This window comes from Chelonoidis abingdonii, chromosome 5 (genome assembly GCF_003597395.2).
Source record: "Chelonoidis abingdonii isolate Lonesome George chromosome 5, CheloAbing_2.0, whole genome shotgun sequence".
NCBI classification, from domain to species: Eukaryota; Metazoa; Chordata; order Testudines; family Testudinidae; genus Chelonoidis; species Chelonoidis abingdonii.
In genome coordinates, this window is record NC_133773.1 from 142,440,204 (window position 1) to 142,466,788 (window position 26,585).

A 26,585-nucleotide genomic window follows, 5' to 3' on the forward strand; every position below is an offset into this window, starting at 1 on the left:
CCACAAGAAATAAGATTAATGTTCCTGCCCCATTGTAATTCTCAGTCTCTCATAATGTACGTATTAGCTATGATCCTCTTTATATTAAATACGACAAAACCCACAGAATCTGTCAGTCGGGAGATTTCAGTTAACTCCTGTCATATTTAGTTTAGCATCTAACACCTTCTTCTAGGCAAATACAGCTCTGGTTCACTGAACCTGATAACTCCTTTTTAGTACACCAAGTGACTTCCATATGGAATAAATTACAGTACCTCCTGAAAAACACCAGAGGCAGCTGCCAAATTATGCAAAATTTAAATCACTAATGAACAATGTGATGAAAGTTGAATGAAGGTGTATTTGCAAGATCTACAACATACTGTATCTGTGGAGCAGATGTACTGTCTGCATAAGTTGATATACACATACACACACACACACACACATATATATGTACATATATGCATGGGATCTTTAAGGTCTTTCTGTTTTAAATACATCTATCTCAGAATAATAATTTATACCTGGGCTCAATGAGCCAGAAGCTCCTCATGATGTCATTGGCTTGCTTGTATCCGCTGTGCGTCAGCAGCAAGATGCCAAAAAAGTAGGCATGAGGGCATTTTGAGGGGGAGTAGACAGACAAAGCTTAAAAAGAGAGGGAGAGAGACAGACAGAAGGAGAAAAGTGGTGGCAGTGGCAGGAAGAGAAATACTTTGCACATACATAGTGTCTTTCATCCAAAGATCAATTTGCAAATGTTAATTGTGCTTCACAGTCAAGTGTGAGGCAAGCAGCGCTGCTATGTGTGCCTCAGAAATGGGATGTAAATATGATCATTTTGCCGGAGCCCAGGCAGAGGAACAGAAGAGGCAAGGCCCATATTTTCAAAGGTGGCTTCTAATTCTAGGTACTTGTGTTTTGGTTCCCAGCTTTAGGAACGCTGGGTCTGATTCACCATAGAATTGCCTTGACAATTGTTTGCCCCATTGCAAAGCGGGTATAAAATCCTACTGTTCTGATTTTCTAGTGTTTTGCACTCATTTTCCACTGGTGTAAACGACAATGCAAGATGCCAGTAGCAATGTATTGGGCTCAATGCATCCAAAGCTGAGCACCCAAAAATTGGAGCAAATCAGAATTAGAGGCCACTTTGGAAAATTTGTGCTGATCTGATCCATTTTGAATCACAGAGGGCTCAAGTGGGATATCCCTATTTGCACTGAGTCATATCAGACTCCACAAGTAGCCTTGTTGATTTTAATGGAACTACTGATAGTGCAAGGTACTGTTCGTTCCCTGGGAGTATGATCATCACAATCTGGCCCGAAGCACGTCAGAGCTGATCTACACTGAAAAATTACAATGGCTTTGGTACATCTCTCCGGGGTGTAGTTAAAGGCCGATCTAACCCCCGATGTAGATAGAAGAATTCTCCTGTCGATAGAGCCAGTGGTGCTGGAGCAACTTTTGTAGTGGGGGTGCTGAAGGCAGAAACCACGTGTTTAGGTTGTTATTCCTACTTCAAACCAGGGGGTGCAGCAACACCCCCCACAGACCCCTAGTTCCAGCACCTTTGGCCCTAGCTACCCCCTCTTAGGAAGGTGGATTAACTACAGCAGCGGGCTAACCCCTCCTGTTGCTGAAGCGTCTATGCTGATGCAGTGCAGCAGTGCCGCTGTATCATTTTAAGTGTAGACATAGCGTATGTCTACACTACCTGCCGGATTGGTGGGTAGTGATCGATCTATCGGGGATCAATTTATCGCGTCTAGCGTAGACGTGATAAATCGATCCCCGATCGCTCTGCCGTCGACTCCTGTACGCCACCATTGTGAGAGGCAGAAGCAGAGTCGACGGGCCGTAGTCTCAGTGACAGAGCTGTTAATAGGACCTAGGAGTCTTGACTTCCAGTTCTGTACTCTAACAGCTGAGCAAGGCTCCCAATTTATTTAACAGGAAATAAACTAGTTCACTATTTAACAAAGAGTGAATTCATTCTTTTTTCTGGTATGAGATGATTGCTTTGCAAACAGGAGGTTGTGGAACATCTAGCAATTGAAATCAGATATAGATTTTAGTTGGGGGGGAGCCAGTTGTTGGGTTATTAGACAGCATTCCAGTTCCCTCTCTGCAAAATCCGGAAGACAACGTTGAGCTAAATGTTATTTTGAAAACTGATTTGAGGACAAAGATCCTTAGGGCAGAAAGAAAAGTGATCCTTCTCCACTAATTATGAATCATTTATCCTGAACTTCACAAATTTTAGAATCCAAGTCCCAATTAAGACATTACACTTCATGTGTTAATTAGTTTTTTTTTCTTTAAATCAAGCCATAACTCTTCTTAATTAGGAGGTTATAGCCATAGTAATTTGAACTGGCCTGAGTTTAAAACACTCCTGGAAGTCACACCTGGGAGCTGTACCAGTGATCATTTTAAATTGGTTTAGTTTTGACTTGGGTGATTATAAGGACCCCAACCGAGCAGTAATTAAAAAGGGGGCAGCTTCCAAATTAAAGTGCCAGGGTGGTGTAAGCAGTGATGTCTGGGTTCTAAACTGTGCTCCAGGGAAGCCAGAAAGAGACCAGTCTCTACAAGTTTCTCAGTAAGGGCTCTAATGGATCATGACATTTTAAGCACAAGTTGAATGCATCAGTTCCAGCAATCTCCTCTCTCCCAGAGAGAGGGGACCAGTTATCCACTTTTCATTGCTGGCAATTCTTGAAGGGTCGTTTTCCTGTAGAATAATCTTAGAATTTTGTTATAATATAATTAAGGGCCTGATCCTGAACCTCTTACACAAACACAACTCCTGTTGCCTTCAACAGGAATTCTGCCTGAACATAGGCTACAAGGATTGCGCTTAAATCCTTTTCCAGGCTACTGATCACAGAACAGATGAATATGGGATAACACGGGACCAGCTTACAGAGTGCACACTTAATGTAGAGCAGTGTTGTCTCCACTCACCATTAGTGAGGAGTTATGACTCTGGAGGAGAAAAAAGCTATGGTTGATTTACATCAGTTCAGGGTCTGGCCCTATTTTTATTCCCAAGCTTTACTCAAAGGAAAAATACAAATGCAGCTCTCAGCCACCACCATTGGTGAGACTGAGAGCACCTCAGGTGCTCGGCTAGCCACTTCTCTTGATGTAGAGAGTTGCTTCACTTCATGCCATTTGTGACCTTACAGTGCTGTCTTGTGCACAGTCAGGCTGATCAGAGACACAAATGGAAAGAAGAAATGTGAAAAGCCCTGGGTGATGATTTAAATGAAAGGTAGGAAAGGCACTCAAGAAAACAGGATTCTGTTCTCTACACAGCTACTGATCTGCTGGGTGTCCTGGGGCAAGTCCCTTCCCTTCTCCAGGCCTTATTTCTCCTCCCACCCTCGGTCTGTCTTGCAGTTAAGATTGTACGCTCTTTGGGGCAGGGTCTGTCTTCACTGCAAAGTTCACTCAGGCTCGTACTCGGGTCTTGTCCCTAACCCCTATCCTGTCCACATACAAAGCCCTCTCACCTGAGTTTGGCAGTGCTTCAGACCCAGACTAGCTGGTCCGGCTGAGTCTGAGAGTTAGAGCCCGCGTTCTGCTTTCATTCGTGCTGGTAACCCACCTGCTTTGGAGTGAGGATGCATGCTTGAGTGCTGATTGTCCTTCGGTGCCTTCCCACAATTTCCCCCGCTTGTGCTCAGAAGGACTGATAAGTTCTCCCACAACTCATAGGGAAAGAATTATAGATTGGTTCAGCTTACTGCAGCGCAAAGAACCATGGGTTATGTCCCCAGAAGTCCTAGTGATGTGTACCAGTGAGGGTACAGTAACTTAGGTATTATGGCTTGGCAAGGTGCAGCTCACATCCAGGCTAAGCTAACCCAGGTGCTTAGATGCAGGTGCTGATCACCTGAGTTAATTCTACGGTGAAGGTAGGACATGGGCTTCTAGCACCTGCTGTAATACAAATAGTCAATAATAACTTGAAGGTAGGAAAAGCTATGGTATTTGGCCCTCTAAGTTGGTGTATCTTGCACAGAGCAGTAAGAAAAGCAACCAACAAGAGGGTCTACATCAAAGTAGCCCCACCGTACTTCAACTTGCACATTTTTTTCAGCTGCTATGTGCATAAGTTACACACTGGTAAGTGTATATAAGGAACTCTCAGTTGGAGTAAGGGGGAGGGACTCATCCTTGTGATGATTTCCCTTAGCTGGCTACGGGAGAATTCCCTGGTGCAGGCACTGTGTAAGGCAGCTGCAAACACCCCCCTTTGGAGGGCATACCAAGCTGAGGCTGGGAACGGGGTGGGGAGGGCATGGTATGGCTGGGGTCGTAGCAGATGGCACTATGGCTATTTTGAGCAGCTCCAGGTTATGAGTTGCAAGGCTGCATCAACTTACAGAAATTCCTTCAGTTATGTGGGCACAGCAACCCCCTGCTAGCCCAGACAGGGCTACAGCTTTGTGTGCTGGGTCCCCAAGGGACTCGGTATGCAATTGCATCCAGCGGGTCCAGCCTACACCGGCCTAGGCACATCACCTCCGAGTTAGGCCAGTTCACTTCAATGGAACTACTCAGGCCTGCAGGATTGTCCCCTTGTGTGTGCATAACTCCCTGTGGGGCAGATTATGGTGCTCGTACTCACCAGGAGTAGCATTGTCCTTTGTGAGTGGATCTCATTAGGACCGCTCCCAGAGCAGGGTACCACTTAATATGAGTAAGGGCCAGAGACCTGGTCCTTTCTCATGAATGTTTTGCCAGGAAGTCCTGAGCCAGGGAGACGATCGGATCTCGAGGCAGGATTTGGAGTCAGTCACAGACAGAGAGACTGCTCCACTGCTCCTTGTGCAGCACTAACAAAGCAGCAGAGCTTGTTTGGATGATGGCGCGGGGTAACCTGGTGTGTCCGTCCAACTAATAAAGTCTTGTTCCTCTTTACAGAACATCTCTCCTGCGATCCCGTCCCCGGATGGTTCTCCCAGTGCAAGGCCTTGTGTGCCTCGCAGCCTTTGGCCTGGCTCTTCCCTTGGCCATCAGTCTCTTTCCACAGATGTCGGAGGTCAGTGCACGTCTAGTCTGTGTTACACTGTGCAGCGCAAAGCAGAGGAGTAGTAGCTCCATTGAAGTCACCACAACGTGGCAGCTTGTTTGCCTCCCCCAGCTAATGGTTGGCGAGATTTTTTCAGGTGATCACAACCACAGCAGCCAACAGGATCTAAAAGCTCACTCAGGCTAACGCTTTTGGAGAAGCCACCAGCCAGAAGAGTCATTGGGAAGGTTGGTTGTTTCTAGCCTACACGTACAGAGGGCATGTTGACGTGGCAGTTTAGCGAGAGAGGGCATGTGTGCAGGTGTGGGTTTGGTATGTGGAGAACACAGTGAATCACAAAAATGGATTGCTCTGTTGAATGTTTGATTGCTACCAGACCTTCCTGTTCTTTGGCAGTCAGCTGTTGTCTCCTTGACTTAAATATGTGCTTGGTCTTGTTATATATATGGCCTCTGGCGTGCACATCACAGCTTGCTCAGCACATGGCAGTGCTCGCATTGTCAGTAACAATGGCTGGATGCATACGGAGAACCATGTTCATCTTTTATTGTCATGTGGGTTTTCCTTTCCTTTAGCTGGTGATTGGATCATACAACAATACCTGCCCTGGGTGATCAAAAAGAGGGGTGGTGATTTTGTTATATTTATTACAAAGGATTTGATTCCTGAGGTTTGGATCAAATTAAGTGAAGGCTGAAGTTAACCAGTGATGAACTGAGTAGAAAGTCCTATGTTCCATGCAAGAAATATACGGTTTAAATATGACACATGGCACCATTCCTGTTTGGCCTCCCTTCCCCTCCCATCCTTTTTTTCTCCCATAGGAGTTAATTGGTTCACCTACTTCTGTCTTGAGGATTCTTAGGCTGTGCAGTAATCAGTTTTAACACATATTAATTGCAGGGAGGAGCGGGGACACAAAACGTTTAAATGAGGCATTTGAAAAAATGTACTTGGAAAGAATCCTCTCTGCTTGTACTTAAAGGGTAGCAGCTGTAGTCAAGAGTAACGCTTTAAAGACGACATTGTGGCCCTCCATAGTTATTCTCTTTCAGTGATTCTAAGTCAAATGTGCTCTGTTCACAAGTCAAACAATGTTTGTGATTCTACCTGATGGCCCTGACAACTCACCCTGGGCTCCGAGAGTCAAGCTGGGTTCATTCTCTTTCATTAGCATCCATAGTAAAGATTATGTGGTCAGAACTGAGCTGCCTCTTTTGCTTCTGGTGCATCAGGAAGAACACAGTCCTGCTCACTCTCCCATGTCTGTGTTGTCTCCGGAGTATTCATGTAGTGAACATTTGTTTTTGTCTATAAAGCAAGCCTCTATGACCGGAAGACACACAAGGAGCAGATACGTGTTCTTGCAGCTTCTCTGAGTATTCCACCTTCTCCATTTCATCTCTAGATTGTATCTTCAGGGCAGGGACTGTCTTTGCTCTGTGTCTTGTGCAGCACAGTGCACATTGTTGGTGCCTAACAACAAGAATGTGTTAGATTGTGTTAGATTTCACTTTTCAGCCAAAAGCCACACTTCAAAGCCAGTTTGATGTTCTCTTGCTTACGGGGTCACCAAAATGCCAGTCAAAAGAAGATGGGATGCTTAACTGTTTTGTAGCAGAAACCATTCAAGTAAAACTGGAACGGGTCCAATCACAACTGCCACTGAAATTCCTTGGGCCTAAATTCCTTGGGATAGTCATTAAGGCTTAAATTTTCAAAAATGTCCACTAATTGTGGGTGACTCATTGTTTGGGTCTCCATCTTAAGGCACCTAAGGCCTGATTTCCAGAGGCGATGAGCACCCAATCAAGCCACAGGTATCTAAAGTTTGTTATCCAAAAGTTGAAGCATCCAAAATTATATGCCCTCTGTGAAGGTTTGAGCCTTAAGAAAAGAGAAAAAGGTCCGTGCCTTAGTTTTCCTATCTGAAAAACGAGTCTAACAGTGCTTACGGACATCTGTAAGGCACTTTGAGCTCTTTGGGTGCTATTATTGATATTTTGGTCTGACAGGTTATATTGATGTTAATGGCCATATCAATCCCAGCTCTGTTTAAATTACAGAGAAAAATTAATGTCTATCTTGTATCAAAGACTATTACAATTGCAAACAATGGGGACTTTTAAAATGGTACAAAGATTAATTGAAAATGACCTTCTAAAAGCAAAAAAAGTGTTAGCTACAGTGTAAACATGAATCAGAGCTGATTAGCCACTAAAACAGAGTGATGTGCTCTCTGCCCACACAGCGTGTCAGTGAAGGGAAGCCATTACAGCCAGTAGTGTATTGCTCATTATCCGCTGGGTTCTCAGCTCTGGTCCCTCAGCTTCAAGAGAATTGAGGTCCTGCTGTGGGAACTTTGAGGTATCAAGCATTTTTATATTCAGTCTTATCAAACTCCCAGTCTTTTACAAAATGTTTCCATTTGCTGAAGGGTGTGTGTAAATCTCCAGTCCTGCAGAATCTGATTCTGATCTGTTTAATGGCTGATGAGCTTTGAAGATGTTCAGCACCTAGGAAATGAATGAAGTAGATCAGTTCTCTTAAACCATAATCTCTTTAGAGCCAATTCTTCCCAGACTTGGCTAGGGATCCTGTCACAGCCCATCAATCCTGAATCTCAATTCAGGATCTGAGCGTGTGATGTGTTTGACTTATGTGTGTGCACTAGTGGCCCACGAAATCTGCCACACCTGCTTCCTCTCCCGGCTATGCTAGCAGACCTTCCTATGTGGCTGGATACGAACTCTGTGCCCAGTGCTACAAGTATTTGTTTTGTTTGTGGAGGTAGTAGGTTCAAAGCAGCTATAGATCGGACATTAGAGGCAGTCCACTTGTAACAAGCTATGTCCATGGAGCAAATGGAGTGTAACCAGAGTATTCTGCTCCAAAGAAGGGCCATTTAAAATAACAGTATATTTGCATGTACTACCCTGCTGACGTCGGTGATTAAATCTGATTCACTATTAAGCTCTCTCTTAGCTTAGGAGCTTCAGTGGCTTTTTGTTCTCAATTTAGTTTAGTGGACCGAAGTGGGGAGCCTAGTTCGTTTAATGTATTTATTTTGATTGTGTTGAGCTCCCATCGTTGACTCTGAGCACTTTACAAAACGTACAAGAAACAGTATTGCACAGAGTTAAAGCCCTGTAACATATTTAAAGGGGTGCCCCAGCAACCAATGCAAAAACCAGAGACCTTAATAGCAATTCCTATCATCAATCCTCTACTTCCCCATCCTATCTAACTGCTTGCTCCTCATAGGCCTGAGAAAAATGGTGAGTTTTGCCACATTCTGAAGATTAATGAAGCAGGCCATTTGGCTGGCTTTTTAAGCCGTAAGATTTGATTCTGCTTTCATTTACACCAACATAGGTCAGAAATAGCTGCCTCAGAGTCAGTGGAGTTAAAAGCCAGTGTAAGTGAAATCAGAATCTGGCCTTAAAACTGTCTACATAGACATTAGAATAGTAGCTCTTGAGTTGATCAACCAAGCTTTGGGAAAGTTAGTGCATCAAAATTATCTTGGACCCATATCTAATCAAGGGCAGAGCCCTAGGCGTTCTCTGATTCACTTCATACTGCAGACCTGTGCTCCAGAAGCTCAATTTTCTTTTCTATTTCTTTTCTTTTTTTTTTTTGCCCTTATGGTTGTGAAGATAACCCTGAAAACAGGCACCAAGTGTAAACCAGTGCAGTGATATTTCCTTGGGTCTGCAGCAAGTCTAAAACATTATGGGAATATGGTGGGAATTATCCCATTAATCTCAAGAGGGTGTTGACTCTGAAACCTAATTGCAGCATTAAGTATTTCACTGCAGATCACTTTAGCAGAAATACCCAGTTAATATTCTTAGCTCACAGTCTCAAACTGCTTCCCATGACTCTTGCAGCATCTCTTGCCCAGCTGCTGTTACCTCCAGCATATTCACTGACTGTCCCTCCAGTGCAGGTATGCGTTGCCTGTACAAACATCTGCAACATATCCAACACTGAAAATGGGAATTGTATAAAATCAGTTGAATTCAGCATCCCAATAAATAAGCCAGGGGCTACCCTACTGAGTTCATTGTTCACATGCATATTTAATTAACTCAGACCCCACATTTTCTATTTAAAAGAAACTGCTGCACAATTTCCAGTCTGCTGCACCTGCAGAGTCCAGGAATCTTGCTGCCGAAGCCAGGTCCAGCATGCTGTGTAGTGCACGGGGCTCTGGTTACAAGGGCTGAAGCATTTGGAAGAGGAGTCAGTGACAGATAGACCCAGGCCCCATCACAGGCTCCGTTTAAAGACTTCTAGTAGCTGACTAGATGTAGGACAAACCATCACCAAGAATGAGGCTGATGCTGATTGCAATTGAAATTCTTTTCTTAAAAATAATCTTCCCTTCGGCTCTCCAGGGCAAGAGGAAAAACATCTAAAATACAAGACTGAGCTATTGTTTTCCAATCTGTTTCAGCCTTCATCTTGTTGGCAGGCTGCATTAGAAAAGCAAAAGGTTAATGAGCCAATGTGCAGTGGGATTATTGCAGTAAAGATGACAGTGAACCAGTAATTACTAATTAGATGCAGTTTAACAGGAGGAACAAGTGAAATCTCCTCTTCACCAACTGTCAATAATTAGCAGATTTGGTGAGGTTGAAATGTGTCCACAGTTAAAAGGCTGATTTTTTAATGAAATGGCACTTGACAAAAAGAGCTGTATGGAGGTCACAGCTATAGCCCTCCAGAAGCATCCTTATATCGTACTTAGGAATGAAATCAGATGCAAGGCAGCAGGGGTTCTCCAAGCAACCCTCTCCCCCTTAGGACTGCCTTGCTTGAGGGGGTTCTCCTCAGTAGTTTTGTCCAACATGGAGGGGAGTGGGGGAAAGGATTTGCCAGCTGCTGGGGGTGGGGAAATGTTTAAGAAGTGAGAAGTATGGTGATTTGTCTTTAGTCCCAGGCATGAGGGATGGTGTCCTTAGATGCTGATGGCTTTAGGCAGCGTAAAAGCTCATTGGCCAAAACTGACATTTATCGTCAAGGTTGGCCTTGAAAACTGCCCTTCTTGTGACAAGTGCCCTGAGGTTCTGAATGTCCACAAATGTCGCAAGTCACATTTTTTGGTTACAGGCTCACGACTTTATGGTTTTATTTGGCTTGGGCTTCACTTGAGTTGAAGTAATTTGACAGATGTGAGGGCTGAACCAACAATCTTTATTATTTGTCATATAGTGGTAGAGAAACCATTTCATTCTGCACAGTGTTAGGATCATGCCCTACTTATTAGCCAGGATGAGCAGGGATGGTGTCCCCAGCCTCTGTTGGCCTGAAGCTGGGAATGGGCGACAGGGGATGGATCACTTGATGATTGCCTGTTCTGTTCATTCCTTCTGGGGCACCTGGCATTTGACACTGTCAGAAGACAGGATACTGGGCTAGATGGACCTTTGCTCTGACTCAGTCTAGCTGTTCTTATAAGCTATGGGGAGGATCTTGTTCTCTCATTGGGCCATTCTTTACCTTTTATTTTGGCATCTGGGACTGTTTAATTTAGATGGAAGGATACATCTGCTCTACTGGATCCCACCCCAGTAACCAAAGGAGGGAGCATGGTCTACTGGTTAAAGCATGGGACTGGGAGTCAGGAGACCAGTGTTTTAGTCCCAGCTCTGATTCTGTGTGTGACCCTGAGCAAATCACTTCGTTATCTGTACCTCAGTTTTCCCCATCTGTAAAATGGGACTAATACTGACCTACCTCCCAGGCCTGTTGTGAGGCTTAATTGTCTTTTCACCAGAGCCGCTGGAAGCTCTTTATAGAGTGCTCTAGACTGATAAAGTGCTACTAGTCCCAAATGCTGATGTCTTTCACAGTTTCAGTCCTTTACTGAGTGGCTAATTGGGTTAATAGGCTCAGAGAGGGTCCCACGGCACAGTAGAAATACTGAAATATATAACTCAGAAAGGGGATTGCACACTAAAAACTATAGTTTGCTGCACAAGAAAAGTTCCCGTTATTAGCCTGAGGCAGCAAAGTGCATCAGCTCAAAACGGCAGACTAGACCCTCTCTGTCGGAACTGTACAGCCTGCTTTCAGAAAGGTTTTGATCAGCCTTGATTTAAAGCAGACGGTCTTTTGCCCATTTGTTTCTTTGAGATTTCAATTCCCACCCATCCCTTCCTTTCTCCCTCCCATCAACCTTTTCCAAATAAGATGACAAAGCAAGAAGAGATTTGAGAAAACGACTTTCCTCATTGAGGCAATCTCTCTTCTCTCCAACTCACTTGCTCGCTCTTTCTCATCTGTTGTTTTCTTTCACCTGCACCAGCTCTTCCTCTGTCTGAGGGCAGGGTTCACAGGCCTGGCGTGCGTTTCCTGAGGAGCCAGTTTTCACATGCTGTTTTTCCTTTGGCCTTGCCCTTTGGCCTTCCCTTCACACCTCCACTCCACTCCCCCATCCCACCTTGACAGCCTGGCATCTGCAGAACACCTTTGCTGCAAAAACAACCAAGGCAAAAAAAAAAATCACAGTCATTCGCTTCCTGTAGAGCAGATTCCTCCAACGAGTACACCCTTTCGTTTCCCTCTAACTGTGATGCTCTCGGAGGCTGCTGTCTGGGAGATCATTAGTACAGCGAGGTGCCGTGCATTCTGAAGGCATTAAGAAACACCCAGAGCCTTTGTGAGTACTGGAGCATGTAAAAAGCACCAGCAGAGAGCATGATTGTTCAAACTGAAAGGATCTTTTTTCAGTTCTCTAAGGAAATAAGATGAAATGAAATGTTGGCAATAAGAATTAGAAAACATTTTCCATGTCAGTTCTGTGTGTTGCAAATACCCCACAACTGTTCCTCTCCCACCCTTGCGTCCACTCCTACCTTCTCCCCTCCTGTCACGTGGAACTGCCCTGTCTATCCCTACTCTCCCCATCTCCAACAGTGACTCCACTGTCATGCAGGCGGGGAAGAAGCCCTGAGCTGCTACTTTATTCTGAGCTAAGCAGCTGCTGAGCCAAGTGACTGCAGCTATTTGGTCCTTCCTGTTTCCAACCTGCCCTCTGCTCCAGTCTGTCCCAGAGATGGCTGCATTTTAATGTGGAAGCTATGTGCAGAGAGTTTGTAAAGGGAGATGGCATATCATCAGAACAGTAGTCTTAGTGAAGGAACCACTGTGGTCATCTAGTTTGACCTCCTGTATAATACAGCCCCTAGGACTTCCCCAAAATAATACCTGTTTGACCTAGAATATATCCTTTTAGAAGAGCATCCAATCTTGTTTTAAAAATTGCCAGTGATGGAGAATCTATCACAGCCCTTAGTAAACCGTTCCAGTGCTTAACTCCCCTCACTGTATCATGCCTTCTAGTTATAAAAAGCCCAAGGCACCAATGATCACAATTGTCTGACAGAATCCCTTGGCATTATTTGAAACTCTGTTTTTGGGAACATAGCTGGGGCAAGAGAGGGGAATACATTGGTGAGGTGTCGGATTGCCTCACTGCACCAGCCCACTCCTCCTCCTCCTCGCCTCAGTTGGACAACATCCACACATTCCAGGTGCTACCTATTGGCAATGATCTCCCAGAAGCAGCATCTGCTTCCACAGCAGACTCCTGGGAGTTTTTCTTGTGGGCAGCCTGTGGAATCTCTTTAGGGCCTTGTTACTATTAAAGGAACGCGGGAAGCCCCATGCTTCCAGCATAAATCTGTGCAGTGTCCTTCTGAGTCATGCTTCAGCAGGAGAGAAACATGCATTGCCCCTTCAGTAATGGAAAGAAACTAAACTTTATAAAATGAAGAGGCCTTAATAGCTACAGAGATGTACATAGCTATCTATCTAATCCCTCCATCTATCTGTTTTATACTGCTGCCCATCTCCGTAGCATCTCTGAGCACCTTCCTTGTAAACTCCATAGTAATAGCAAAGTCCCTTGTGAAGTCACGGCCACTTCTCCCTTTGTGGGGTACGTGGTAGGTTGCCAATTTAAATTTAACCCAGACTGATAGCAGATGGAAGATATTTCCTGGTGGCAGCTTGGAGACTTGTGTAAAATGAGTTGCGTGGTCAGAATCCAGGTTCTAGTGAACAGGCATCTGAGTCATAGTTGGCACCTGAATTGTCATCAGTTGGGGTTGACTTGGTTAATGGCTAACCTGCCTTGTTCTCAAGATCTCAGTGACCAGCTTGGGGGAAGCATACCTCCCTTCTGCGCTGGCTGTGCCTGTGCTGCAGAGAAAGAGATGGACATTCTGTCTTCAGAGGTTCCTGTTCCCAGCACAAGTCACTCTTCGAAAGTTATTGAAAATGAGGCAGCAGTTGAACAAGACGGTTTGAGTTAGAAATGCCTCTTTGCACCCAAGTGTAATTACGAGACACGCTGGCATTTCTCATCCCTTGAATGTCACAAGTGAGCAATGTTCAGGTTTATTCAGCACCCAGATTTTTGTTCCCATGCCCCTGTCAAAACAACTTTGATGTGTGAGTAGGTTGATCTGTGTTTTGAAGTCTGTTTACAATAGTGGCAATTTGTTACCTGACCCAGTCACCACATTTTTGCCCTTTCAATGTGGTGCCTCTGAAGCTCGAAAGCTCGTCCTTTCCACCAACAGAAGCTGGCCCAATAAAAGATATTACCTCACCCACCATGTCTCTCTGCCTAATACAGGCATGTCACCGTTGCTTCCAAAGAAGCTATTAGGAGATGAGTCTTTCGCCCATTGAAATCAAGTCCAGGTGAAGTTAGTGAGAGAAAAGGGTGCTCAGCACCTCACAGGATCAGGCCCTAAACCTGTACCCTTGATCCCTAGAGCAGTAGTTTGAAGAATTGCCTTGAACTGAATAGTTTATTTGTGGTCATTTAAGGTGGGTGGGGAGAGAAAGAACCCCTTTGTACTGCAGAAGGCTTCAATAGCAATGTCAGAAAGGGATCTGGTTTCATGTTTATATCTCTGTCCCTGGGATACAGGTTCAAGTATGTAAACTATCCATCCTGCAAGCACAAACTCCTGCAGGTGTGTGGGTGCTGGTGGGCATAAAAAACATTCCTGACACCATCTCTTTTAAGGAATCTTCACCTCCTGATACCTGTAAGCCATTAAGAGTCAAAAGAAAGAGCTGACATCCCACAACTCTAGGTAAACAGCTAAACATTAACCCTTAAAGAGGCTTGAAAGCCATACCTAAAAGGCACTTTATGGAAAGAAACCATTTTTCCAGCACCTGCTAATTGCCTTCTTTCTTCAGGATATTTCTCAACAGTCCCTTACGCAAAGAGATTGCTGCTGTACCTCTCCCCATAAGTGCAGTGGCCACACTCCAAGTGAGGTGTTAAGGATACATGGCTGCTTAGCAAACAGAACTGTTCCAGATTTTTTTTTTCATAGATTCATAAACTCTAGGACTGGAAGGGACCTCGAGAGGTCATCGAGTCCAGTCCCCTGCCTTCATGGCAGGACCAAATACTGTCTAGACCATCCCAGATAGACATTTATCTAATCTACTCTTACATATCTCCAGAGATGGAGATTCCACAACCTCCCTAGGCAATTTATTCCAGTGTTTAACTACCCTGACAGTTAGGAACCTTTTCCTAATATCCAACCTAAATCTCCTTTGCTACAGTTTAAACCCATTGCTTCTTGTTCTATCCTTAGAGGCTAAGGTGAACAAGTTTTCTCCCTCCTCCTGATGACACCCTTTTAGATACCTGAAAACTGCTATCATGTCCCCGCTCAGTTTTCTCTTTTCCAAACTAAATAAACCCAATTATTTCAGCCTTCCTTCATAGGTCATGTTCTCAAGACCTTTAATCATTCGTGTTGCTCTTCTCTGGATCCTCTCCAATTTCTCCACATCTTTCTTGAGATTTGCTTGCCGTAAGAAGAATTAGTTAATGTGTAGAAGTTCCAACTAACAAATCAAATTTCCCAAAGGCCAGCGATTATAGTCACACCCTTTGGCCTTTCTATTGTTTGAGATTTGTGGTATATTTCTGATAGTCCCATTCATTGTCCCGTCCAAGAGAAGGAGACACATTGAAAGTATGAGATTCTCAAGCGGATTGTTTGGCTTCTCAGAAGCTACAGCAGCTTCCCTAAATCCTGTAACATCCATCACACTATCCTAGTATATCATATACCTGCAGAGATTGTATATTCACCCCCAGACAGCCAGGAGTGTTTTCTCCTGCTATGTGACCTGTGCGAGGCATTCTCCTTAAAATGGACTTAATCTGATTTTATTGCTCATTTTCACCCAAAGAGAAAAATTTCCACCGTCAGAACTATGTGCTGCTGCTGATGAAGATTGAGAGAGAAAGGACTCTTATGCAGTGTTTTTGTAGCCATGTTGGTCCCAGGATATTAGAAAGACAAAGTGGGTGAGGTAATGCCTTTTATTCGGCCAGCTCACACACCTGCAGGAGTTCACACTTGCAGGATGGATAGTTTACATATTTGAACCTGTGTCCCAGGGACAGAGATAAAAACATGAAACCAGATCCCTTTCTGACATTGTTAGTGAATGAGAATAAAATCCTAATGAGAATACAAGATGTTTTATTCCAATAAAAGATATTACCTCACCCACCTTGTCTCTCTGGAGAAGGGAGTTGGTATTCACTCTTCCGTCTTTCAACACTTCAAGAGACAATGGCACTTGCTTGAAACACTGTGACTTCATTTGTCATCAAGGAAAGCTTCCATTATACTGCTCTAGGTTTGGCTAATATAAAAATACCAGTTTCATTTCTCTAACACTTGTTACTCCACAGCACACTCACTAATCACATCATTGATATGCAGCTCCCTTTGGAGTGTAATGTAGCCTTGTTTAGCTATGCAGAGCAACACTACGAGAGATGAGGACAGGAAGTCAAGAAGCATACTGTGTCCACTTGAAACCACTGGGAATGTGGGAGTTAGGTAAGGAGAATTTGATCCTTACCAATGTCCTTGTTTCTTCAACAGGGATTCATAGGGAGAAAGTGCCACCTATTGAACCACGAGTGCCACTTTCTGTAGCATCCTGCGTGTTCCTTGGCGGTCTCCCATACAAGTGTTGGTCTAGGCTGACCCTGCTTAGCTTGTCTAATCTTGGCGGTCATGTTGAAAAGCTTGTATGCTTTGGACCACGTTTTGACACTCTTGTGTCTGAAGTTAGTGATTTCAGTGGAAGTTGTGGGTGATCAGCGCCTCTGAAAATCAGGCCACTTTGATTTTTGGTACCTAAATGCAGATGTAGATGCCTACTCTGGGCATCCAGATGTGTTAGTATAGCCTTTATATCTGCCAAAAGAGGACAAAAGTCAAAGGTATCTGTATGGGCTGGGGCTTGTGTATCCCATTTCAGTAAACAAAGATGGGCTGCTTCGGAACCCAAGTTCTGCTGCTTTGGTTACAGACTGTCTGTGAACATCCCTAGATCATCTTCTAGGTAGGCTAGTCCTGATCTTTCCATATCTGCTTTAGCTGGCATGGACCCCACCGCACCAGAATCCAATCTACAGCATAAACTTCCTGATCTCCTGACTAGTGAGTAAGGAATCTCTCCCCCTGCTTGTTATGTTAAATGCCCCCACACAGCTAACTTCAGAAGGACTTCCTCTTGAGGGGGAGAGTTCTCAGCCCACTGCAACTGCTGACTTTAAGGTCATACATGGTTCTGGCTTGTGCCTGCCTCTGATCTTAAGAGACATTTTATAGGACCAGGATTGTGGCAATCTCCAGTTGTTGGCTAGCAAACAGCTGTCTCGAAGTGCACTTACCTTCTGCTATACATGCCACACACATAATCAAGACTTCCCTACAGAATGAACAAACTTCTTTTTTTGTTCCATGTGAAAGGGCATCAGAACCTGCCCTTGACCAGTCGTGGTTCTGCCCCTTCATCTGGTTCTCCATTGAGTGGGAGGAAATTCCCTGCCTTTGCCTTGAGGTCACCTGTTTTCTATCTGTGGTGATGAACTTTGTTATTTGATTCAGTCACAAGCATGGGAATTGCCACTACATGAGTGCATGTGTTAACCTCTGAGCTTCTATCCTGCTCACGTCTAATGCGCTAATGGCTGCAGTATCTGCATGCCAAAAACAGTGCATCGTTGCTCTTCAAAAGGACCATCCTTTCCACTCAATCCTTAATTTCACGCCACTGTCTTAGGATCAGAGTGTTGCCAACTCTCACGATTTCACTGCAAGCTTTGCAATATTTGATATTCTTCTTAAAACCCCAGCTCCTGAAAATAAGTGATTAGGTATGAATCTTGGCTTTCGTTAACAAAAAACAAACTTTTTAGTCCTTATGATTGTGGAGGAAAAACTTCAAAACATGTCCTGAATGGCCCCCAATTGTTCAGAAACCACTAGGCAAAAAAAAGATTATTTTTTTTAAATCTCATGGTTTTAAGCCAACCTCATGATGTTTTGGAGCCTGGCTAATGATGCTCAAATGCCTGGGGCTGTCAATACTAAGGCTGACACTGCAAATTTGGAGAAGACTCTTCGCAGGGATTCTGAGAAAGTTTTGTGCAGCAAACTGAGCCTTGTGTCACATTCTAAAGATTGCGAGACTCAAGTGTGTTCAGATTTCTGGCTTTGTGGGTCTCATGGCAGAAGGCAGAGTCTGAGAGTTCCATCCTATCCTTCTCAGCTGTCATTGTGGGACACTCATAGACTTAAAGGTCAGAAGTGACCATCATGATCATCTAGTCTGACCTCCTGCACAACGCAGGCCACAGAATCTCACCCACCCACTCCTGTAACAAACCCCTAACCTGTATCTGAGTTACTGAAGTCCTCAACTTGTGGTTTAAAGACTCCAAAGTGCAGAGAATCCTCCAACAAGTGACCCGTGCCCCACGCTGCAGAGAAAGATGAAAATCTCCCAGGGCCTCTGCCAATCTGCGCTGGAGGAAAATTCCTTCCCGACCCCAAATATGGCGATCAGCTAAACCCTGAGCATGTGGGCAAGACTCACCAGCCAGACACCCAGAAAAGAATTATCTGTAGTAACTCAGATCCCACCCCATCTAACATCCCATTACAGGCCACTGGGCATATTTATAGCTAATAGTCAAAGATCAATTAATTGCCAAAATTACGCTATCTCATCATACCATCCCCTCCATAAACTTATCAAGCTTAGTCTTGAAACCAGCTTTATGTCTTTTGCCTCCACTGCTCCCTTTGGAAGGCTGTTCCAGAACTTCAGTCCTTGGATGGTTAGAAACCTTCATCTAATTTCAAGTCTAAAGTTCCTGATGGCCAGTTGATATCCATTTGTCCTTGTGCTTCCTGATGGCTGAGGGAGTCTGTTATGGAAATAACTGGGCCAAGCCTGTGGAGGGCTTAAAGATTAAACTCGGCGGTGGAAGGCCAAACAAAATACAGAATTGTTCTCTGCTCCAAATGGCCTCAGATATAGAGGGTAAACTATGTAATCTCCTTGGGTGGTAGCTGTCTGGTCGCTCCGTTTAAAAATATATATATTGGAATTGAAAAAGGTACAGAAAGAGGCAACAAAAATGGTTAGGGGTAAGGAATCACTTCCATATGTGGACAGATTAATAAGACTGGGACTTTTCAGCTTGGAAAAGAAATGACTAAGGGAGGATATGATTGAGGTCTATAAAATCATGACTGGTGTGGAGAATGTAAATAAGGAAGTGCTATTTATTCCTTCTCATAACACAAGAACTAGGGCTTACCAAATAAAATTAATAGGCAGCAGGTTTAAAACAAACAAAAGGACGTATTTATTCATACAACGCACAGTCAACCTGTGGAACTCCCTGCCAGAGGATGTTGTGAAGGCCAAGACTATAACTGGGTCAAAAAGGAGATAGAGAGTTTCATGGAGGATAGGTCCATCAATGGCTACTAGCCAGGATGGGTCAGGATGGGTGTCCCAACCTCTGTTTGCTACAAGCTGGGAATGGGCGACAGGGGATGGATCACTTGGTGATTCCCTGTTCTGTTCATTCCCTCTGGGGCACCTGGCACTGGCGACTATCGGAAGACAGGAGACTGGACTAGGTCGACCTTTGGTCTGACCCAGTGTGGCTGTTCTTATGTTTCTTAGTGCAGAGGAAGGGGACATAAAGTTTTCACTTCTTGCCAATAGGTGAACTGAGAGGAAGGGGCAATGTTATTACACTCTGCCCAGAGCAACAGAAAGGGTTAATCTGTCAGTGCTTCTCACTGGCTGCCTCCTGCATTTGCAACAGCTTCTAACTCAGAAGGCCCCAGCACAACTACCTGGTGGTCCTTCAAAACCCACCAAGCCTGTCCTGTGGCTCTCCTCACCTCCGCTTTCTCCACCCTTCCTTGTGCCTGAGCCCTCCTCTACCTGTCACATTTGAGTAGACTGCAGAGTGTGGGGTTTGTCTTGTGTGCGATATGCAAAGTGCTGCGTGCTCTTAAGGGAGGGGCTCTGGAAGTAATCTCAGGGAAGACAATGCAATCATTGTATGAAAGGGTATGAAACAGGTGACTGTTACCAGAGATGGGCGTATCCCATGGAGGGCTGAGTCCGCCTCTGCTCCCCGCTGATCTCCTCTTGTGAATTCACTGCCCATGCTCATGAAGGACTAACAGCACTAGTGAGAGCTAGGCAAGGACTGCGCCGAAAGTGTCCCTTCCCATCCCTGTGCCAGAGCTGCTCATGCCCTGCCTGGAGCACTTCACACCATCCCAACCCTGCAGTGGCGGATTAGCCACTGGGCCAACAGGGCCCATGCCCAGGGGCTCCGGCCCTGAAAAAGGGATGCGCCCCAACCCACTCTGCCCATCCAGCACTCCTGCCAGCCAGCGAGGTCAGGACATAGGTTCTTGCCTTGTTTCACTCACCCAGCGCTCCTGCAGAGGAGCGGTGCAAGCCTCCATGCCCGAACTCAGCTCCTCAGGCGTGCCTGACAGGCAGAGTGTGGCAAGCCACCATGAACTGACCCCATTTCCCCGGCAGGAGCACCGGTGTGGGGGGTGGGGGAAGTGGCAAAGCAGACTGCAGGTGGAAGGGGTGGGGAGGGGCCCCCACTTGCTCTGGCCCAGGGCCACCCTGTACCTATGATGAATGTGACCAACTCTGCCCACTGGGTCCCCCTTTAACCACCACATCAAGAGTTTGCTCCTGGATCCCTTTACAGCTTCTGCTCTGCCTGCGGCTCAGACTTTGTCTCCTATTGTGTTTCCCCTGGCCTCTGCACACCACTTGTGAGGCCCCTCGCAATTCCCTGTTCCTTTCCTTCTCCTCCATTTGTTGTCACTTCCCCGCATGGCACAGGGCTTCCTTTCAATCTCAGATGTCCACGACCCCACCTGTCAAGCTTCCACTAGGGTCACAAGAAATAAACTTGTATTTAAAAAAAAAAAAAATCAAAATGGAAAAATAATCAGTGTTTTTTAAACAACTCCCACCTCTGGCTCTCTGGTACAACCTGACTTCTTGCTTTCTTTTAGGCTGTAAGCTCTCTGGGGCAGAGGCTGTATCTCTGCGTACGGAGCACTTTGCCAGCTGTAGCCTAGCTAGCCAGGTTGCATGATGGGTTTATGATGCAGATTAAGGTCCCTCCCAGATGAAGATGAAAGCACACATGTGCCCTCCCTCCCCCCCACAGCCCTCAAGCTTTCTCTTTTAACACTTTGAACTGGGGGGGCAGTTTTCTACCCACTAATGCAAAAGGAAAAAAAAAGCACCTTGGCGATTCTTGACTTTCCCTTCATCACCAGACAGTACTGAAAGCTCTTAGGGAATGTCAATCCTCCATTTCAAATTCCATACTTTAAAGTGCCAAACAAAAGGCCATGATCAAAGCAGATGGAAAGAAATGAGTCATTAAAGCCCTCGATAGAGCAAGTAATCACTGGCTAAATGGCTTGGCACCCAGCAGCTGTGCAAGTGTCTTTGATCCCTGCATTTCTCGTGTATCCAGCCTCATTTCTCACAGTTTATGCTTTTGTTTGGTTACGTACATCGTTCCAAATCCATGCACCTTTGTTATTAACAATGCTGCGCACCACAGCCACTCAGAACTTCCTGGTGATAGCGGGGATAGAATCCAGATCCTCCTGCTCCAACAGCCTTTGAACTACTCTGTTTGGCATGAGCAGTATAGGGCTGATGATACACATTCAAGCAGTTTTGATTTCTTCCAGCAGAGGGCATTGGGGACCACACAAGCCTGTTCATTATCACCCTTGTCAGTGAGAGCATTTAAAGAATAATCCACCTGAGCTTTCTAAGCTGCATGGAGAAAATTCAGTATGAAAATATATTGAGGTCTTTTCCACTCTTTCATGCTACAGACTGGGCATCGCTGATGGGGATTTGTGGAATGACCTAGTTTGCTGATCCATGTAAGGGAGGAGAGAGAGTTGACTTAGTTGTGAGAGAGAACACCTCAGATAGGGAATGTGTCTATCCAGGAAGTGAAGAGACCCCATGGTACAGAAGTGACTTAGGGACCATATTTCTAGTTGGTGCCTAGAAAGAGGATTAGCAAGCTTAGCACATCCCCTTTGCTCTTCTTCCCCTGTTGGGGCTACAGATGATCCTGACATAAGTGCCATCCACAGGTGGCTCGCAGGAGTTGAGCACCCACTCCTGGATGGGATGCTGGTGTGCATCTGTATTCATGCAGGTGTTGCTGCGAGTGAATTTGGCCCTAGATATTTAGAGGAAAGCAGTTGTGAAAAGCCTGCCTCCTGTCAGAGCAGCAGAAAAATTAGTAAACGTGGTTTGAAATAGTCAAACAAACCCGCACTGGGGAGCCTGGAGTCACAGACATTTCCAAATCTTGAGAGTGACTGTGAAAATAACCTCTTAAGGTTCTGGGTCTGTTGTGTCTTACCACTGCATATAAAATACCTTTGTGTCTACCAGCCAGTGCTACAAACTTATCCTGGGATTTGAGTTAAGCCAGGCCCTTTCTAGCTCTCCCAGCATTGTCACTGTAACGCTTCCTGGAGATACACAGGGTTGAGAGGCACCTCACTACCACCTGCCTTTAGTGCCAGGAAGCCTTTTTTGCCTGCTGTGGGTCTTCTTCCAACTCCACCTGCCACCAGGAACACAAGCACTTCTCTCAGGAACCTGCTCTCTTTCCACCAATTAGTGATAGGCTCACCCCACCTCCGAGCATCTCCCTGGAGGGTCCAGCCCCCTTCCACTGGACACTCATGACATTTCCAGATTCACTGCTCCCAAAGAAATAGTACACCTCAGCTTACCAGTCCCACCCGAGATCACACAGAACGTAGATGTGCTTATAGTGAAAACAAGCGAAACTTTAGTTAAGAGAGAATAGAGATTCGAGTGATAGCAAGTAGAAGTACTGGAAACAAAAGGTTACCTATAAAATAAAATCATCACTGGCATTCTACAGCCTAGACTTATTTAACTAAATACATCCATGTCTTATAGAGCAATGCTCACCCCAAAGTCCTTCCAGCAGCTTTCATCCAGGCCTGGCTGGGATCCTTTTTTCATGAGACGAAAAATGCTGCCAGCTTGTCCCTTAGGTAAAGAATCGAGTGTACCTCTATACACCCAGTTATACCCCATAAAGTTCGTTGTTTTTACTCAGAAACAGCATACCCCTCTGTTGGGTTTGTTTTTTCCTGTAGATTTTTTCTCGTACAGATTTTCCACACTCTTGTTGAGGATCTGGCTTAGTTTACAAATAACCACCCATGGTAGGACATACAATGCACAGTACACAGGTGAGCAGACAGAGAAAGAGAAGGGTCTGCTACCCCCTTGCCTGTCCAAGGCCTGTCACCGCCTCGGGACCTGCCTTTAACTTCAAGGCTTTAAGAACATAATTCCTAGGACAGATACTTAACTCCTTCAATATTATCCATATGGACATTTTTGAAATGATTATTGTGAGCAGTGAGCTACTCCCTCTTGGCAGAGACGTCACATGCCACCCTTTGGCAAAATAATATGTATAGAGGGAATCCTGTAAAACCCTCTGCAGCCCTCATGCCATCTGTCAGTTGACTCCAAAGGGTCCTTGGGCCACAGTCCCCAGCAATAAAGATTCTGTGGGCCACATTGTCACATCCGTGCAATCTCATTGTCTCCACATTTTGTCTGTTGACTTCAATAGGATTGCCTGGGTAAAATTTGGCACTGCAAATTGGAATTCAATTAGCAGTTCTATTGATGCATGACACAAAGTAGATTCAGGCTCCCGCTTCCTGTGTTGGCTTTGCAGGGGTCACAGTAGTAAAAAGTAGTAAAAGCTTATTCTGCCAGCAGATCTGACTCTGGACACACCCAGGCATCAGGTCTGTTTAGTGAAAGCTGCCATTTGTACAGTGTCATGTTCTGATGCAGCCGACGCTCATTGCAAGCTAGCACAATCAAACCACATGTGTTTTTATACAGCCAAATACATGGTCATGCATCGTGGGACAAGGAAAAGGCCCGATTTGTAAAACAGAGGGCTAGAGTCTGGAAAGCAGTGACTGTAAAGGACTTGAGCTGAATGTGAGCTCCCAGGCTCACAATCCTTGGATCCATAAACGAGGGAATATTGAGTCGAAGTAGGGAGGCATTATTACCGCTATATATGGCAGTAGTGAGACCAGGGCATATTTTTGAAAAGATGCTGAAAAATTGGAAGAGAGTCAGTAAAATGTTATAAGAATGATTCAAAGTCTTGTAAACATGCCGTATGTTGAGCATCTCAGTCTATTCGAAGAGATGATTAAGAAGCTGTTTAATAATAGTCGGTAAGTACCTACAAAGGGAGAAGATCTCTGAAAGCAGAGGGCTCTTTAATCTAGCAGATGAAGGCACAACAAAATTTGGTGACTGGAAGTTTGAAGTTAGAAAAATTCAAACTGGAAATATGATGCAAATTTTTAACAGCGACGGTAAATAATCATGGACCAGGTATGGTAAGATCACTGAGAGTCTTTAAATTGAGATTGGACGTTTTTCTAAATTTGCTCTAATTCAGTCACAAGTAGTTGGGCCAGATGGAAAAAATCACTGGTCAAGGTTCTTTGGCCTGTGTTATGCAGGAAATCAGACTAGATTATCCTAGTATTCCCTGGCCCCATAGTAGATGTTATCAGTCTCTGCCCCAGGCCTTATCATCTATTGAAAAGTAACACGGGATGCAGTTATGGCTGACCTCCCTGCATCCAGCACTGGCAGGAAGCTGTTAATCGGATGGAATCATGATAAACACATGGAGATGATGGGGGAATTAAAAGCATGCAAGGTTTGTGCACCTGGACCCTGCAATCTCCATTCAGTCAAAGTCAGAGCTCTGAGTGCAAGATTGGACCACTTATTTCCCGATCTTGCTCTTCCTTTCACTGCAACAGCTTGGTGTCAGTGGAGCTGCACAGATGCCACAAGGAGAATTATGTCCAGTAGTTTTGTGGAAGGGGAACTCTCGAAGCTGCTCTCACATTAGCAAATCCCACTTTCCTTCCTGATTCTGCCTTTTAAAGAGAGAGAAAAAGAGACAGAGAGAGAGAGTGTTTCAATTTTTGGGAGCTCGGGGGAACTTTGTGGAAGTTCTCTTTGATCTGAAGAGAAGAGAGCAGGGTTTGCTGTCTTTTTAAATGTATTTTCATTTATTTTTCTTTTTTTTTTTGGAGAGCAGTCCTCAGCCTTATAAAAATAAACATGGCACCGCGGGGTTCTGGTTCCATTTTTTAATTTTATCCCTATTAACAACATGGTTTCATTTACTGTCAGTAAAAAGAAAAGGAATTCTGAAATAACATGGGAGCGCTTTAGAAGCCAGTTACAGTCTGCACAGACTCTCTTACTGCAGGAACGAAAGTGGATAAAAACCTACTCGATCGTTTGTCCATCCCCTGCAGGGTAGGCTGTGACTTCTCTGATTGTACAGCACCACGGCCCCCAGGTCCTGTTTGGCATCTCGACATGCCGCCGTAGTACACAGAATAATCATGCTCATCATGAGCTACCACTACACTGGATTTTAGCCCCATTTGTCTGAAAATGCCATTTGGCAGGTGCTCTGGGTTCCACCATCCCATTCCGGGTCATTCATAGATTATAAGGCCAGAACGGACCATTATGATCAATTAGTCTGACCTACATAACGTCAGCTATGGATCCTCGCCCAGCAAGTTCTGCATCAACACTTCTGTTGGAACTCTGCCACCATCACCTCTCCTTTAACTCTTGCCCCGTAGAACAAGAGAACCAAGCCCAGATACCCTTCCCCCACCTCCTCATGATGGAGCCTCAGTCAATACATGTTGACCCACCCCTCTAGAAAACTGTTTTTTGTGGTGGTGTTTTTTGGCGGAGAAATTAGCTGTATGCCAAATCCATCTGGTCCTGTCTCCCCTAGCTGCCTTCCATATCATTACAGGATCCCTGGCAGGAAGCCTAGACCTGTCTCCCTCCTTACACCCTTAGGAGCACATTCCTTTCTACACCTTTTCCTGAGCCGGGAGAGAAATGATTATCAACCCGCAACAAAAAGCATCTGCTTTCTGCCTGCTTCTGCTTCACCGGACGTGCGTGTACGTTACACCCATGTCAGCAGCGAATGCAAAACACACACAACCCCCCACCTCGCAGACCTGTATGCAACATGGGCTGATTAAACTTTCAGCTCCCAGAGCCTGTATCACACGCTTTCTCTCTGTCTCCACAGTCCCAGCTGTGACCACCGCACCATTTGTTCTGCCAGCCCACGCCAGCTCTGAGAGCCAGTTCTTTATCACCCCAATTAGCCTTGTCTGTACTGATTAGAGGAGAGAGGCTTCCACGGCAGGGGACAGGCGGGGGAATGGAACTCACTCACAGCAGCCACCAACAAGAGGCTTTCCCATTAAAGCGCTTTTGTTCCCCTCAAGGGATACATTTCACTGGGTCAAGAGCATGGCTGGAAAGCCGGCTCTGCCATGCTGGGTTATGCTCATTTATAAACAGATGCTTGAGGAGGGACATAGGGTGGATTTGTTTTAAATGCACCTGGTAATCTGCTGGAAGGAGGATGCAAGTTTGTCAGAACTGCATCGAATCCCAGAACGTAACTGGTGAGGGGGGGATAATATTTAGTCCTGGGCAAAGTTGCCAGCTTGACTTGACAAGAGCAGGAATAGCATCGCTCGTTCCCTGCTGTGAAAAGCACCTTTTGTGCCTTGCTGTGCATCCAAGTCATTTCCCAGGACCGAGTCAGCTCCTGCTGACATCGACGGTAAAGGTTTCTTTGGCAGGCGCAGGGTAGGCTTTGCTCCTCCTTGGTTTGGCATTCCACATTACCGAGCGGGTCTCCCACTCTTGAGGCTGCCATGTTCTCTCCCTGACACTTTTCAGCACTCTTGGGGGACAGGGGATTGTAAACTCTGGTTCCCTTCCGTGGGTTCTTGAGCCGCTCTCCCACTTCAGACCCAGCCTCTCCCACTGCCAAAACTCAAGTCCCTTTTCTCTCAGGCCTCCCAGCAACTATTATCCCTGATTTAGTGGGGGATCATCTCCGCCCACCCCAAATCTGCTGTAGAGCTGACCTCCCACAGGGAAAGGAGAACCGGCACCATTTTAACCACACCTCACAAAGGAT

The 26,585-nt window shown here is 45.3% G+C and overlaps 1 protein-coding gene across 2 annotated transcripts in view; it reads left to right on the forward strand.

The window, feature by feature from the left end:
* Positions 1–26,585, forward strand: part of SFXN5 (sideroflexin 5) — a 170,450-nt gene that overhangs the window by 131,728 nt on the left and 12,137 nt on the right. For both annotated transcript variants that reach the window (XM_032764857.2, XM_075066679.1), the window contains one exon: positions 4,927–5,044. In XM_032764857.2, the coding sequence (XP_032620748.1) occupies positions 4,927–5,044 (118 nt within the window). The remainder of the gene's footprint in view (positions 1–4,926; positions 5,045–26,585) is intronic.